The sequence below is a fragment of the Dreissena polymorpha genome, chromosome 3 (assembly GCF_020536995.1).
Source record: "Dreissena polymorpha isolate Duluth1 chromosome 3, UMN_Dpol_1.0, whole genome shotgun sequence".
Taxonomy (NCBI): Eukaryota; Metazoa; Mollusca; class Bivalvia; order Myida; family Dreissenidae; genus Dreissena; species Dreissena polymorpha.
This window is the reverse complement of record NC_068357.1, coordinates 118,349,562-118,365,914: the sequence shown is the minus strand read 5'-3', so window position 1 is coordinate 118,365,914 and position 16,353 is coordinate 118,349,562. Positions and strand designations below refer to the sequence as shown.

General features: G+C 42.6%; 1 protein-coding gene across 5 annotated transcripts in view; it reads right to left on the bottom strand.

The window, feature by feature from the left end:
- LOC127871190 (paramyosin-like) overlaps nt 1–16,353 on the bottom strand; it is an 88,718-nt gene that overhangs the window by 61,508 nt on the left and 10,857 nt on the right. For all 5 annotated transcript variants that reach the window (XM_052413935.1, XM_052413932.1, XM_052413936.1 and 2 more), the window contains exons 4-8: nt 10,746–10,881; nt 5,976–6,053; nt 4,182–4,236; nt 2,560–2,778; nt 535–644 (exon numbers count right to left, since the gene is read on the bottom strand). In XM_052413935.1, the coding sequence (XP_052269895.1) occupies nt 535–644; nt 2,560–2,778; nt 4,182–4,236; nt 5,976–6,053; nt 10,746–10,881 (598 nt within the window). The remainder of the gene's footprint in view (nt 1–534; nt 645–2,559; nt 2,779–4,181; nt 4,237–5,975; nt 6,054–10,745; nt 10,882–16,353) is intronic.

Below are 16,353 nucleotides of genomic sequence, written 5' to 3'. Positions count from 1 at the left end.
TCAACCATACAAGAGCGAAGCCACCATCAGTTACTAACTGTGTTACTATTATATCTCAACAGACCACGCGATTACTTAGGGTGTATGGAAATTACTCTGGGTGTATGGAAAATACACCTTGGGGAGTTGACTGCTCTAAGCCAATCAGATTAGGTCATTTTTGTATGAGGTGAGATATAATATGGTACCGCAAGACTACACAAAATAATAAGCTACTGACTATTTGAATATTTCCTCACTATTCTCTGCCCTCTAACACACAGTGGTCTTACCCTCTGCACTCTATCACAACATGGTCTGCCCTCTAACACACCATGATCTTACCCTCTGCCCTCTAACACACCATGGTCTTACCCTCTGCCCTCTAACACACCATGGTCTTACCCTCTGCCCTCTTACACACCGTGGTCTTACCCTCTGCCATCTAACACACCGTGGTCTCACCCTCTGCCATCTAACAACGGGTGGTCTTACCCTCTGCCATCTAACACATCGTGGTCTTACACTCTGCCATCTAACACACAGTGGTCTTACCCTTTCCTTTTAAGCTCCTCGTTCTGTTTCAGTTGTTTCTGCAGCTGTGCAGTGAGAGCCCTCTCTTGACCTTCCAACTTGGCCTTGTTGGTTTCATAGCGACGCAGACTCTACAGAAAGCATTAAACATAGTGTTGTGGGTCTCATAGCGACGCAGACTCTACAGAAAGCATTTAACATAGTGTTGTTAGTTTCATAGCGACATAGACTCTACAGAAAGCATTAAACATAGTGTTGTTGGTTTCATAGTGATGCAGACTCTGCAGAAAGCATTAAACATATTGTTGTTGGTTTCATAGCAACACAGACTCTGCAGAAAGCATTAAACATAGTGTTGTTGGTTTCATAGCAACACAGACTCTGCAGAAAGCATTAAACATAGTGTTGTTGGTTTTATAGTGACACAGACTCTACAGAAAGCTTAAAACATAGTGTTGTTGGTTTCATAGCGACACAGACTCTGCAGAAAGCATTAAACATAGTGTTGTTGGTTTCATAGTGACGAAGACTGTACAGAAAGCATTAAACATAGTGTTGTTGGTCTCATAGCGACACAGACTCTGCAAAAAGCATTAAACATAATGTTGTTAGTTTCATAGCAACACAGACTCTACAGAAAGGATTAAACATAGTGCTGTTGGTTTCATAGCGACACAGACTCTACAAAAAGCATTAAACATAGTGTTGTTGGTTTCATAGCGATGCAGACTCTGCAGAAAGCATTAAACATAGTGTTGTTGGTTTCATAGCGACACAGACTCTGCAGAAAGCATTAAACATAGTGTTGTTGGTTTCATAGGGACACAGACTCTGCAGAAAGCATTAAACATAGTGTTGTTGGTTTCATAGCGACACAGACTCTACAGAAAACTTTAAACATAGTGTTGTGAGTTTCATAGCGACACAGACTCTGCAGAAAGCATTAAACATAGTGTTGTTGGTTTCATAGCGACACAGACTCTGCAGAAAGCATTAAACATAGTGTTGTTGGTCTCATGTCCAGGGAGACTCTAAAGACAAGCATTAAAAATAGTGTCGTCATAGAAATGTACACTGTAGTAAGCATGAAAATTGTTGTGGTTTTTTATAGCAACGCAGACTCTAGGTAGAGCATTTAACATGCTAAGTTTTGCTTTTATCCAAAGATTTTGATGTAAATGAATAGTTGAATGGTATAACAATAATGTTTAAAAATGAATGAATGAACTTTTAAATTCAATTAAAAGAGATGTTTGAAAAAAGATTAATACCATCAAGATGCGGCCTAGTCATAACTATGTTCAGAGATTTTGTTTATACATTGCATGTTCATATTTGCACTTGTGGAGGAACTTAAAATTTCATGCTGCTGTGACCTTTAAACTGACTGGTTGTGTGACCTTTAACCTGACTGGTTGTTTGACCTTTAACCTGACTGGTTGATCTGATAAGCCTTTGTAATCTCAAATTTTGACTTGTTGACCTTTACTAAAATCAGCAAAAAGCATTTTCTTGTCATCCCAAATATCAATCCCATAATAAAACAATCATGTTTCAAAAACACGCACAGGTGCAAAGCAATATACCTCATTACTTGGCTGAAGAGGGTTGGGCATGAATATGATGTAAGTGTTCAATAAGTAAACAAGTTTGCTTGAATGCTAAACTCTTCTTTTCCAATGATTTTCAAACAATGCCCCAACAATTGGTGGTAATGTCAATAACTATCAATGTGTTAATGTTAACACGTCTTATTTGGTTGCCCTGGCTTAGTGGATAAGGCGTCCGCCATGGAGAGCGTTTGTCGAAGGATGGATGTTTGTCATGGGACTTGTTCTGCTATGGCTGGTTTGGCTCATACTTGTTCCGATATGGCTGGTTCGTGAGCCGCGAGCGTTAAAAATGAATGGTTACCGATTTCTATCCGCCTGGTGACTGGCATAGTGATAGGAGTTGGGAGGTACATGGTATACACCATCAATACGGGTGACACTATAATAAAAAAGACCTTTACCATTTATTTGATTCAGTTTATAATAAATTCACCTTTCTTAAGGCGTCCAGTTTGCCTTCACTTTCCACCAGTCTCCCATGTAATCCATCTAGTTCTTTCTTCTTCTCTATATTGGTCTGCCGCTGCTCCTTGGTTTTGTCTGATGTTTGAGCCACTGCCTTCTTGAGCTGCCTCTTCTCAGCCCGGGCCTCACCTCTCTCATTGATGAGGTCCTCTTTCAGCTGCAGTATACCATCCTCCAGGTCCACTATCTGTAACAAACACATGCAGTATACCATCCTCCAGGTCCACTATCTGTAACAAACACATGCAGTATACCATCCTCCAGGTCCACTATCTGTTACAAACACATGCAGTATACCATCCTCCAGGTCCACTATCTGTAACAAACACATGCAGTATACCATCCTCCAGGTCCACTATCTGTAACAAACACATGCAGTATACAGTCCTCCAGGTCCACTATCTGTAACAAACACATGCAGTATACCATCCTCCAGGTCCACTATCTGTAACAAAAACATGCAGTATACAGTCCTCTAGGTCCACTATCTGTAACAAACACATGCAGTATACCATCCTCCAGGTCCACTATCTGTAACAAACACATGCAGTATACCATCCTCCAGGTCCACTATCTTTAACAAAAACATGCAGTATACCATCCTCCAGGTCCACTATCTGTAACAAACACATGCAGTATACCGTCCTCCAGGTCCACTATCTGTAACAAACACATTCAGTATACCATCCTCCAGGTCCACTATCTGTAACAAACACATGCAGAAGTTATATTGTAGGGAAGATCTGAACCAAAACTAGACATGTCCATTGTGTCTGATGGTTATACATATTACAGGGGACACACAGACATCGTATGATTACGGAGAAGCTCTGAAGCAAAAGTAGACAATGGTCCATAAGAAATAAATGCCCCAGCAAATTAGGACTATTAATACTTGTTAAGAATTATGCATAAGTGAACTGATGAATGGACACTGACAATTAAGCCTCACTTTTGGAAAATGGGTCTTAATGCATGTGCGTAAAGCATCATACCAGATTAGCCTATGCAGTCCACAGGCTAATCAGGGACAACACTTTGCACTTAACTGGATTTTTGCAAATAGACTTATTTTACACAAAAAAATACAATAAAAGCAGAAAGTGTTGTCCCTGATAAACCTGTGCAGACTTCACTGGCTTATCTAGGATGGCCTTTAACACACATGAATTAAGCCCCATGCAAGTCTCAATAGTAATGTTAATTCAATTGTATTCTCCATTCTACCAGCACAAAACCAAACAAAGCAGTGGTGTGTTTTCCACTGCTTCCCCGCTTGGCTTGTTAGCAAAAAATATCACACAATATCTTGAAGTCCGATAAATTAAATGTACACCTTAAAATGTATTATCAATAAATTAAAATAAACTTGGAGCCAAATTAATGGTTTCAAAATAAGGTGTATTGTAAACATCAAAGCTCAATTTGACAAACAAAGTTCAAATAAAATTAACAAGGAAAATGTTGAGACTAGTAAAAGCTAGTTTAAACATTATAACAATAGCATGAATAAAACATATAATTGAAAGTGAAATGTAGCCAAAACTAAGTATGAATGTTGGTGAGCAAGACCATGGCAAGAGTTTTTACCTCCTGGTTTGTCTGCCGCACTTTGTCTCGCGTCTCATTCAAATGGATCTGCATACTGCAAGATAATCAATCAATGTAGTGTAACCCTAACCCAGGACAATCAATGTAGTCTAACCCTTACCCAAAAAAAATCATACCAGTCAGACCAGCATGCAAGACAATCAGTTTAAGTGTAACCCTAAACAAAGACAATCAGTTTAAGTGTAACCCTAAACAAAGACAATCAGTTTAAGTGTAACCCTAAACAAAGACAATCAATGTAGTGTTACTCTAACAGAAGACAATCATTGTAGTGTAACTCTTACCAAAGACGATCAGAACCTTTATGCAGTGAAGTTACAGATGCAATCATAGCTTATAGCATTAATTGACTATGTTGATTATATAGGACATACTTCAATAGCAGATACTACACTCGCTATTTCTAAATGATGATACATGTATATTTAAAGGTAGTTTTACATAACATAATAAAGGTACAATAATCTTTTTTTAATTGAATGATAATGTTAATTTATCACTATCTAACATCATGAGTGCTGTTATTCTGAGTTTGATTTGAATCGGTGTTACCAGTGGATGGCAGACAGACTTTTAATAAAGTGAACATCAATCTAGTTCAAATATAGAACAATATGACATTAACTGAAAAATCAAAGTGCTGTTTCAATGAGACACGTTTTGCAAAAACTGGGCTTAATGTATGTGCCTAAAGCATTGTAGAAGATGAGCGTGAGCAGTTGGTCCAGGCTTATCAGGGATGATACTTTTAGCTGACATGGAATTTTTTCGTTTAACCCTTTCAGTGCGGGAACTGAATTTTGAAGGTCTTTGCAAACAGTTTGGATCCAGATGAGACGCCACAGAACGTGGCGTCTCATCTGGATCCAAAGTGTTTGCTATTCTGATAGTATTCTTTGAAAAAAATCGAAGAAAATGCTAGTTTTAGAAATTCAGCAGACGACATTTTAGCAGACGACAAATTTCCCAGCATGCAAAGGGTTAAAGGAGGTCTCTTCTAAAGACAAATCCAGCATAAGCAGAAAACGAGATTTGTTTCCTTCTGTATATAAAGTTCCTGTAAAAGGTAATTTCCCAGGACAAACAACAACATTTCCAATGGCTATCTGAAAAATTCCCCAAAGAATAAAAATTTTGTTCCAAAAGTGCATTGACTGCAAGTGAACAAATAAAATGAACACTGAAATTGAACATTCTAAGCCAAAAGGCATGTAAATGAATATTTAAATTGGTTTGTGCAATTAATACCAAGCAATGAAAGGGACCCATTATTCTCAATCTAGAGATTTAACATTGCACATTTTCCCAATGTCAGATTTTTTTCCTGCTTATTTTTCCAAATGGTATGGTACTGGTACTTTTCCCAACAGAGTAAAACAAATAGCTGGGAAAGTCTAGCCCCTGATTAGTCTTTGTGGACTGTCAAGCTAATCTGGGATGACACTTTACGGCAAAGCATAATGCCCAGTTTTCCCATAACATATCTTCAGTACTGTGAGTCGTGTTCTGAGAAAACTGGGCATAATGCATGTGCGTAAAGTGTTTTCCCAGATTAGCCAGTGCAGTCCGCACAGGCTAATCAGGGACGACACTTTCCGCTTTTATGACATTTTTCTTTTAAATGAAGTCTCTTTTTAGCACAAATCCAATTTGGGCAGAAAGTGTTGTCCCTGATTAGCCTGTGCGGACTGCACAGGCTAATCTTGGACGACACTTTACTCACATGCATTATGCCCTGTTTTCTCAGAAGACAACTCACAGTGTGTACAGTACCTGGCCTTCTCTGCCATGCGCTGGTTGAGCTGAGAGATGATCTCCTCATGAAGCTGTCTCACCTGCTCCCTCTCAGGGCTGGAATGGGAAACATGGGGTCAGTGCTGGGACAGCATGTGGGTAAGTACTGGACTGAAAAAGTCAGGACTGGGACTGGACAAGGTCAGTTCTATTACAGATCATAGACTGTAACACATCACCATATTGTCACAAATATTATAAAACATAAAAAACATTAAAGTACATATTTGTATACAACATCAAACATCAAAGGACTAGGCAGACAGTTTCAAAAGATATCATGTTAATAATATTTTTCATAGAACAATTCCATAACACCCACACAGATACTCCTTTCACTCAAATACATTACATTATTTTGTACATTAAAGAAATTGTAAATTTACTCTACGATTGCATACAAACCTTCTATTTAGGAACATCAAGACAACACCAGAACAAGCCTAATTGCTCATAATAATATAACAATTTTTGAACTACATGTATGTTACCAAATACTTTTATTGAGAAGCTCATGTTCTGTCTTCCTTTTATATAAAATATTTGTTTCATCTCAAACATTTAATTGAATTAAATTAAATTTGAATATTCAATTGCCATCTATGAATATGTAGAGAGTTAATATCTACTTATTGAAAGGCTGAATTTCTATTATTCATATTCATTATATCTTATTATTAAATCAGTCGGCCCTAGCATTTTAAACATGATTCAATTTAAAATTCACTGCACTGAAATCACAAAGATTCGTAACTCTGTAGCCATTAGTGTCAGACCAAGTGATGGCTACAACTCTAGCTTTGTGAAAAACTGGGCATAATACATGTGCTTAAAGTATCATCCCAGATAAGCCTACGCAGTCCAAACAGGTCAATCAGGGACAATAATTTCTGCTTTCATGGTATTTATCATCCAAAATAAGCCTACGCAGTCCAAACAGGTCAATCAGGGACAATAATTTCTGCTTTCATGGTATTTATCATCCAAAATAAGCCTACGCAGTCCAAACAGGTCAATCAGGGACAACAATTTCTGCTTTCATGGTATTTTTCATTTAGAGAAAGTCTCTTCTTAGCGAAAATCCAGTTTCAGGGAAAGTGTAAGACCAATCTGGGTGACACCTTACACACATGCCTTAAGTGTAAGACCAATCTGGGCGACACCTTACACACATGCCTTAAGTGTAAAACCAATCTGGGCGACACCTTACACACATGCCAGTTTCAGGGAAAGTGTAAGACCAATCTGGGCGACACCTTACACACATGCTTTAAGTGTAAGACCAATCTGGGCGACACCTTACACACATGCCTTAAGTGTAAGACCAATCTGGGCGACACCTTACACACATGCCTTAAGTGTAAGACCAATCTGGGCGACACCTTACACACATGCCAGTTTCAGGGAAAGTGTAAGACCAAACTGGGCGACACCTTACACACATGCCTTAAGTGTAAGACCAATCTGGTTGACACCTTACACACATGCCTTAAGTGTAAGACCAATCTGGGCGACACCTTACACACATGCCTTAAGTGTAAGACCAATCTGGGCGACCCCTTACACACATGCCTTAAGTGTAAGACCAATTTGGGCGACACCTTACACACATGCCTTAAGTGTAAGGCCAATCTGGGCGACACCTTACACACATGCCTTAAGTGTAAGGCCAATCTGGGTGACACCTTACACACATGCCTTATGCCCAGATTTGCCAGAGTGAGGCTCAAATGTAACTCACACTGCTACCCAATCACTGCATTCCACAGCAGACTCACACTGCTACTCAATCACTGCATTCCACAGCAGACTCACACTGCTACTCAATCACTGCATTCCACAGCAGACTCACACTGCTACTCAATCACTGCATTCCACAGCAGACAGCTACATCAGCCTTCATATCTACCACGGAATTTACAAATCAGAAAAAAACAAGACTATTGTCAAGCGATAAAAGTCCCCTACCGGCGAAACTCCACCATTTTCAGTTTATATATATATCCCGAGGTGTAAAAAATAAACTATTAATCTGTAACATGTGTCGATATCCGTTCTCTAAAAAAATTAATTCTACTTATGCTTATTAGTTTGTGTTAGCAAATTTTTCAAATCAGGCCTGTTTATTTAGTTTTCAATCGATGTGTTTTATTTATTTCCCTATGCACCATAATTGAGTCAGATTTCCAAAAGCTTACATGCAGAAATTAAAATGTCAAAACAGAAAGTGTTAACGTTTAATGAGAAAATTCGGGTATTGGAATTGTCTAAGAGTAAAAGTGCACGTAACATCGCGAATGAGTTTGGAGTCAGAAAACCCAAATTTAATAAATTTTAGAATAAGAGAATACAAATAAAACACATTTTAATAAAACATTATTAATTTATTTTATTTTTAGTTAGATTGATTACAAAAGTGGAAATAATTGTGTCAAAAGGTGATAATCCTACATCTGGATTTAAAATGGAAGGTCCGCATATTCTTCCCAAATGGCCTTTTTTTATTTAAAGACCATTTTATTAAGAGACCACTTTTGGTTACTCCCTTAAGTGGTCTCTAAATACAAGATTGACTGTAATACTTTTAGTAGAAATGGTGCTATGGAGATGTTGCAAATTTGCCTGAACCAGAGCATTACACAGACACTGACGCCATTATTTGGGTGAGTAGTAAAGCTCAGATATTTAAGAGAAGTCAAGCTCAAAATGAATTTATATATTACAACTAATTTGAACTTAAAATGCTATTGCTTTGAAAACTTCACTAAACTAAAAAAAAGCAATATTCAGACCAAACATCAATAAAATTAAAGAAGAGACAAAATGCAAGTCGGTGAAATAAAATTAGATATGTTTTACCAAGGCTATGCAGTTGACTTTTCAAATGCTCACTACCATAGTGGTATGCTATGTGATGATATACCCAAAGATAAAAACCGCATAATGCAAAAATAGATCTTATACCATATGCGGCTCTAGTAGCTCAAGACCAGCCTACCCATTCCATATCAGCTAATGAGACCACAAAAGCATGAATGACTTAATAGCAGACATAGAAGCTAATGACCAGGCACAGGCTGATCTAGATTTATGCTGGTAGCACATGGCAAAATACCAATTTTTGCATGACAGAGCTCTTACAACACACTAAATGAGATCAAACAGGTGAAATCCTTAATCCTTTCGCTCATCACACTTCTCATGTGATACCATTCTCATCACACATATACAAAACAACTTGACACCCAACGTGAGTAAATCCTTACAAACAACTTCATAGACATTGTATCCTAAAGATAGAGTGGGGCAGCAGACAGGGATCTAAAGAGCTAAATCAAAGAAGCATCTCAAGGAGACTGCAGCTATTGCACTCAAATACCTGTCCCTGTGAAACAAGATCAAACACATGTATCAGTATTGTAAAAAACATGGATGAGTATTGTAAAACACATGGATGAGTATTGTAAAACCCATGGATGAGTATTGTAAAACACATGGATGAGTATTGTAAAACACACGAATGAGCATTGTAAAACACATGGATGAGTATTGTAAAACACATGGATGAGTATTGTAAAACACATGGATGAGTTTGTAAAACACATGGATTAGAATTGTAAAACACATGGATTAGTATTGTAAAACACATGGATTAGTATTGTAAAACACATGGATGAGTTTGTAAAACACATGGATTAGTATTGTAAAACACATGGATTAGTATTGTAAAACACATATTGACAAGTATTGTAAAACACATATTGATAAGTTTTGTAAAACACATGTATTAGTTTTGTAAAAAAACACATGGATTAGTATGTTAAAAAACACGGATTTGTATTGAAAAACACATGGATTAGTATTGTAAAACACATGGGTGAGTATTGTAAACTACATGAATTAGTAGTGTAAAACACATGAATTACATGTAGTATTTCAAAACACATGGATTAGTACTGTAAAACGCATGGATTAGTATTGTAAAAAACACAGATTTGTATTGCAAAAACACATGGATTAGTATTGTAAAACAAATGGATGAGCATTGTAAAACACATGGATTAGTATTGTAAAACAAATGGATTAGTATTGTAAAACAAATGGATAAGTATTGTAAAACACATGAATTAGTATTGTAAAACACATGAATTAGTATTGTAAAACACATCAATCAGTATATTTCAACATAAATATTTCTACAACTTAATAAAATAATTGGTTGATTCCACTTTTACATGAGAGCACAAAAAGACAATATTCAGTCTGGTATGGCAGCAAACAAAACGTGTGGGTGGTAACTGATGAAGGTGGGTTCTTATTTATAACAAAATCATGGCACAAAAAGGTCCTTAATAAGCCCTCTCCATACAAAATTTGCTTGGTTAAACACTTCTCTAATAAGCTTTAAATTAAAACACTGCACAGATGATTTTGGGTTATCAAAAGTATGCTAGAAACTTTAAAGACTTCATGGTAAATAACCCATTTGTGTCACTTTTCCTACTCTAAACTAGTGTTTGTATGCTGTAATATCAAAGCTATACCCTTCTGTGGTTGTTAACATTTTCAGAGGCCATTTTAATGTCTTCAAGCTGCCATGCTGTACATTCTAGTGTTACCCCATTGTGCAGGGGTCTGCACATGTTAACAAACTCAAACAGATGAATTTTCCATTACTTTTTAATGTATTAAAATGTACCATTCTAGTCTTACTCATTACATAAAAACAAGACCACTCTAGTAACTTACTGGAGTCTGGCGTTCTCCTCATCCAGTTTTTTCTGGTGTCCCTCAAGGTACACAATGTTCTTGTTGATGTCCTCTAGCTGCTTCTTCAGCTGAACAATGGCTTCAGCATTGGACTTCTTGGCTGACTCTACAGCATCTGTTCATAGAGTTTAGAAATGTGTCTTTCATAAGTGAGCATGTGCGTAAAGAGTCATCCCAGATGAGCCCACACAAGCTAATCAGGCACGCCACTTTCCTCTCAGACTGTGAGCCCACACAAGCTAATCAGGCACGCCACTTTCCTCTCAGACTGGGAGACCACACAAGCTAATCAGGCACACCACTTTCCTCTCAGACTGGGAGCCCACACAGGCTAATCAGGCACACCACTTTCCTCTCAGACTGTGAGCCCACACAAGCTAATCAGGCACACCACTTTCCTCTCAGACTGTGAGACCACACAAGCTAATCAGGCACACCACTTTCCTCTCAGACTGTGAGACCACACAAGCTAATCAGGCACGCCACTTTCCTCTCAGACTGTGAGCCCACACAAGCTAATCAGGCACGCCACTTTCCTCTCAGACTGTGAGCCCACACAGGCTAATCAGGCACACCACTTTCCTCTCAGACTGTGAGACCACACAAGCTAATCAGGCACGCCACTTTCCTCTCAGACTGTGAGCCCACACAAGCTAATCAGGCACGCCACTTTCCTCTCAGACTGGGAGACCACACAAGCTAATCAGGCACGCCACTTTCCTCTCAGACTGTGAGACCACACAAGCTAATCAGGCACGCCACTTTCCTCTCAGACTGTGAGACCACACAAGCTAATCAGGCACGCCACTTTCCTCTCAGACTGTGAGACCACACAAGCTAATCAGGCACACCACTTTCCTCTCAGACTGTGAGCCCACACAGGCTAATCAGGCACGCCACTTTCCTCTCAGACTGGGAGCCCACACAGGCTAATCAGGCACGCCACTTTCCTCTCAGACTGGGAGACCACACAAGCTAATCAGGCACGCCACTTTCCTCTCAGACTGGGAGACCACACAAGCTAATCAGGCACGCCACTTTCCTCTCAGACTGTGAGACCACACAGGCTAATCAGGCACGCCACTTTCCTCTCAGACTGTGAGCCCACACAGGCTAATCAGGCACACCACTTTCCTCTCAGACTGTGAGACCACACAAGCTAATCAGGCACACCACTTTCCTCTCAGACTGTGAGCCCACACAGGCTAATCAGGCACACCACTTTCCTCTCAGACTGTGAGACCACACAGGCTAATCAGGCACACCACTTTCCTCTCAGACTGTGAGACCACACAAGCTAATCAGGCACACCACTTTCCTCTCAGACTGTGAGACCACACAAGCTAATCAGGCACACCACTTTCCTCTCAGACTGGGAGACCACACAAGCTAATCAGGCACACCACTTTCCTCTCAGACTGTGAGACCACACAAGCTAATCAGGCACACCACTTTCCTCTCAGACTGTGAGACCACACAAGCTAATCAGGCACGCCACTTTCCTCTCAGACTGTGAGACCACACAAGCTAATCAGGCACGCCACTTTCCTCTCAGACTGGGAGACCACACAAGCTAATCAGGCACACCACTTTCCTCTCAGACTGGGAGACCACACAAGCTAATCAGGCACACCACTTTCCTCTCAGACTGGGAGCCCACACAGGCTAATCAGGCACACCACTTTCCTCTCAGACTGGGAGCCCACACAGGCTAATCAGGCACACCACTTTCCTCTCAGACTGTGAGACCACACAAGCTAATCAGGCACGCCACTTTCCTCTCAGACTGGGAGACCACACAAGCTAATCAGGCACGCCACTTTCCTCTCAGACTGGGAGACCACACAAGCTAATCAGGCACACCACTTTTCTCTCAGACTGTGAGACCACACAAGCTAATCAGGCACGCCACTTTCCTCTCAGACTGGGAGACCACACAAGCTAATCAGGCACACCACTTTCCTCTCAGACTGGGAGACCACACAAGCTAATCAGGCACGCCACTTTCCTCTCAGACTGGGAGACCACACAAGCTAATCAGGCACGCCACTTTCCTCTCAGACTGTGAGACCACACAAGCTAATCAGGCACACCACTTTCCTCTCAGACTGTGAGACCACACAAGCTAATCAGGCACGCCACTTTCCTCTCAGACTGTGAGCCCACACAAGCTAATCAGGCACGCCACTTTCCTCTCAGACTGTGAGCCCACACAGGCTAATCAGGCACACCACTTTCCTCTCAGACTGTGAGACCACACAAGCTAATCAGGCACGCCACTTTCCTCTCAGACTGTGAGCCCACACAAGCTAATCAGGCACGCCACTTTCCTCTCAGACTGGGAGACCACACAAGCTAATCAGGCACGCCACTTTCCTCTTAGACTGTGAGACCACACAAGCTAATCAGGCACGCCACTTTCCTCTCAGACTGTGAGACCACACAAGCTAATCAGGCACGCCACTTTCCTCTCAGACTGTGAGACCACACAAGCTAATCAGGCACACCACTTTCCTCTCAGACTGTGAGCCCACACAGGCTAATCAGGCACGCCACTTTCCTCTCAGACTGGGAGCCCACACAGGCTAATCAGGCACGCCACTTTCCTCTCAGACTGGGAGACCACACAAGCTAATCAGGCACGCCACTTTCCTCTCAGACTGTGAGACCACACAAGCTAATCAGGCACGCCACTTTCCTCTCAGACTGTGAGACCACACAGGCTAATCAGGCACGCCACTTTCCTCTCAGACTGTGAGCCCACACAGGCTAATCAGGCACGCCACTTTCCTCTCAGACTGTGAGCCCACACAGGCTAATCAGGCACGCCACTTTCCTCTCAGACTGTGAGACCACACAGGCTAATCAGGCGCACCACTTTCCTCTCAGACTGTGAGACCACACAAGCTAATCAGGCACACCACTTTCCTCTCAGACTGTGAGACCACACAAGCTAATCAGGCACACCACTTTCCTCTCAGACTGGGAGACCACACAAGCTAATCAGGCACACCACTTTCCTCTCAGACTGTGAGACCACACAAGCTAATCAGGCACACCACTTTCCTCTCAGACTGTGAGACCACACAAGCTAATCAGGCACGCCACTTTCCTCTCAGACTGTGAGACCACACAAGCTAATCAGGCACGCCACTTTCCTCTCAGACTGGGAGACCACACAAGCTAATCAGGCACACCACTTTCCTCTCAGACTGGGAGACCACACAAGCTAATCAGGCACACCACTTTCCTCTCAGACTGGGAGCCCACACAGGCTAATCAGGCACACCACTTTCCTCTCAGACTGGGAGCCCACACAGGCTAATCAGGCACACCACTTTCCTCTCAGACTGTGAGACCACACAAGCTAATCAGGCACGCCACTTTCCTCTCAGACTGGGAGACCACACAGGCTAATCAGGCACACCACTTTCCTCTCAGACTGGGAGCCCACACAGGCTAATCAGGCACACCACTTTCCTCTCAGACTGTGAGACCACACAAGCTAATCAGGCACGCCACTTTCCTCTCAGACTGGGAGCCCACACAGGCTAATCAGGCACGCCACTTTCCTCTCAGACTGTGAGCCCACACAGGCTAATCAGGCACACCACTTTCCTCTCAGACTGTGAGCCCACACAAGCTAATCAGGCACGCCACTTTCCTCTCAGACTGTGAGACCACACAAGCTAATCAGGCACACCACTTTCCTCTCAGACTGGGAGACCGCACAGGCTAATCAGGCACACCACTTTCCTCTCAGACTGGGAGACCACACAAGCTAATCAGGCACACCACTTTCCTCTCAGACTGGGAGCCCACACAGGCTAATCAGGCACGCCACTTTCCTCTCAGACTGGGAGACCACACAGGCTAATCAGGCACACCACTTTCCTCTCAGACTGGGAGACCACACAAGCTAATCAGGCACACCACTTTCCTCTCAGACTGGGAGACCACACAGGCTAATCAGGCACACCACTTTCCTCTCAGACTGGGAGACCACACAAGCTAATCAGGCACGCCACTTTCCTCTCAGACTGTGAGACCACACAAGCTAATCAGGCACACCACTTTCCTCTCAGACTGTGAGACCACACAAGCTAATCAGGCACACCACTTTCCTCTCAGACTGTGAGCCCACACAAGCTAATCAGGCACACCACTTTCCTCTCAGACTGTGAGACCACACAGGCTAATCAGGCACGCCACTTTCCTCTCAGACTGGGAGACCACACAGGCTAATCAGGCACACCACTTTCCTCTCAGACTGTGAGTCCACACAAGCTAATCAGGCACACCACTTTCCTCTCAGACTGTGAGACCACACAAGCTAATCAGGCACGCCACATTCCTCTCAGACTGTGAGCCCACACAGGCTAATCAGGCACGCCACTTTCCTCTCAGACTGTGAGACCACACAAGCTAATCAGGCACACCACTTTCCTCTCAGACTGGGAGACCACACAAGCTAATCAGGCACACCACTTTCCTCTCAGACTGTGAGACCACACAAGCTAATCAGGCACACCACTTTCCTCTCAGACTGTGAGCCCACACAAGCTAATCAGGCACACCACTTTCCTCTCAGACTGTGAGACCACACAAGCTAATCAGGCACACCACTTTCCTCTCAGACTGTGAGACCACACAAGCTAATCAGGCACGCCACTTTCCTCTCAGACTGGGAGACCACACAAGCTAATCAGGCACACCACTTTCCTCTCAGACTGGGAGCCCACACAGGCTAATCAGGCACGCCACTTTCCTCTCAGACTGTGAGACCACACAAGCTAATCAGGCACACCACTTTCCTCTCAGACTGTGAGCCCACACAGGCTAATCAGGCACACCACTTTCCTCTCAGACTGTGAGACCACACAAGCTAATCAGGCACACCACTTTCCTCTCAGACTGGGAGCCCACACAGGCTAATCAGGCACGCCACTTTCCTCTCAGACTGGGAGCCCACACAGGCTAATCAGGCACACCACTTTCCTCTCAGACTGGGAGACCACACAAGCTAATCAGGCACACCACTTTCCTCTCAGACTGGGAGACCACACAGGCTAATCAGGCACACCACTTTCCTCTCAGACTGTGAGACCACACAAGCTAATCAGGCACACCACTTTCCTCTCAGACTGTGAGCCCACACAAGCTAATCAGGCACGCCACTTTCCTCTCAGACTGGGAGACCACACAGGCTAATCAGGCACGCCACTTTCCTCTCAGACTGTGAGACCACACAAGCTAATCAGGCACACCACTTTCCTCTCAGACTGTGAGACCACACAAGCTAATCAGGCACACCACTTTCCTCTCAGACTGTGAGCCCACACAAGCTAATCAGGCACACCACTTTCCTCTCAGACTGTGAGCCCACACAGGCTAATCAGGCACACCACTTTCCTCTCAGACTGTGAGACCACACAAGCTAATCAGGCACACCACTTTCCTCTCAGACTGGGAGCCCACACAGGCTAATCAGGCACGCCACTTTCCTCTCAGACTGGGAGCCCACACAGGCTAATCAGGCACACCACTTTCCTCTCAGACTGGGAGACCACACAAGCTAATCAGGCAC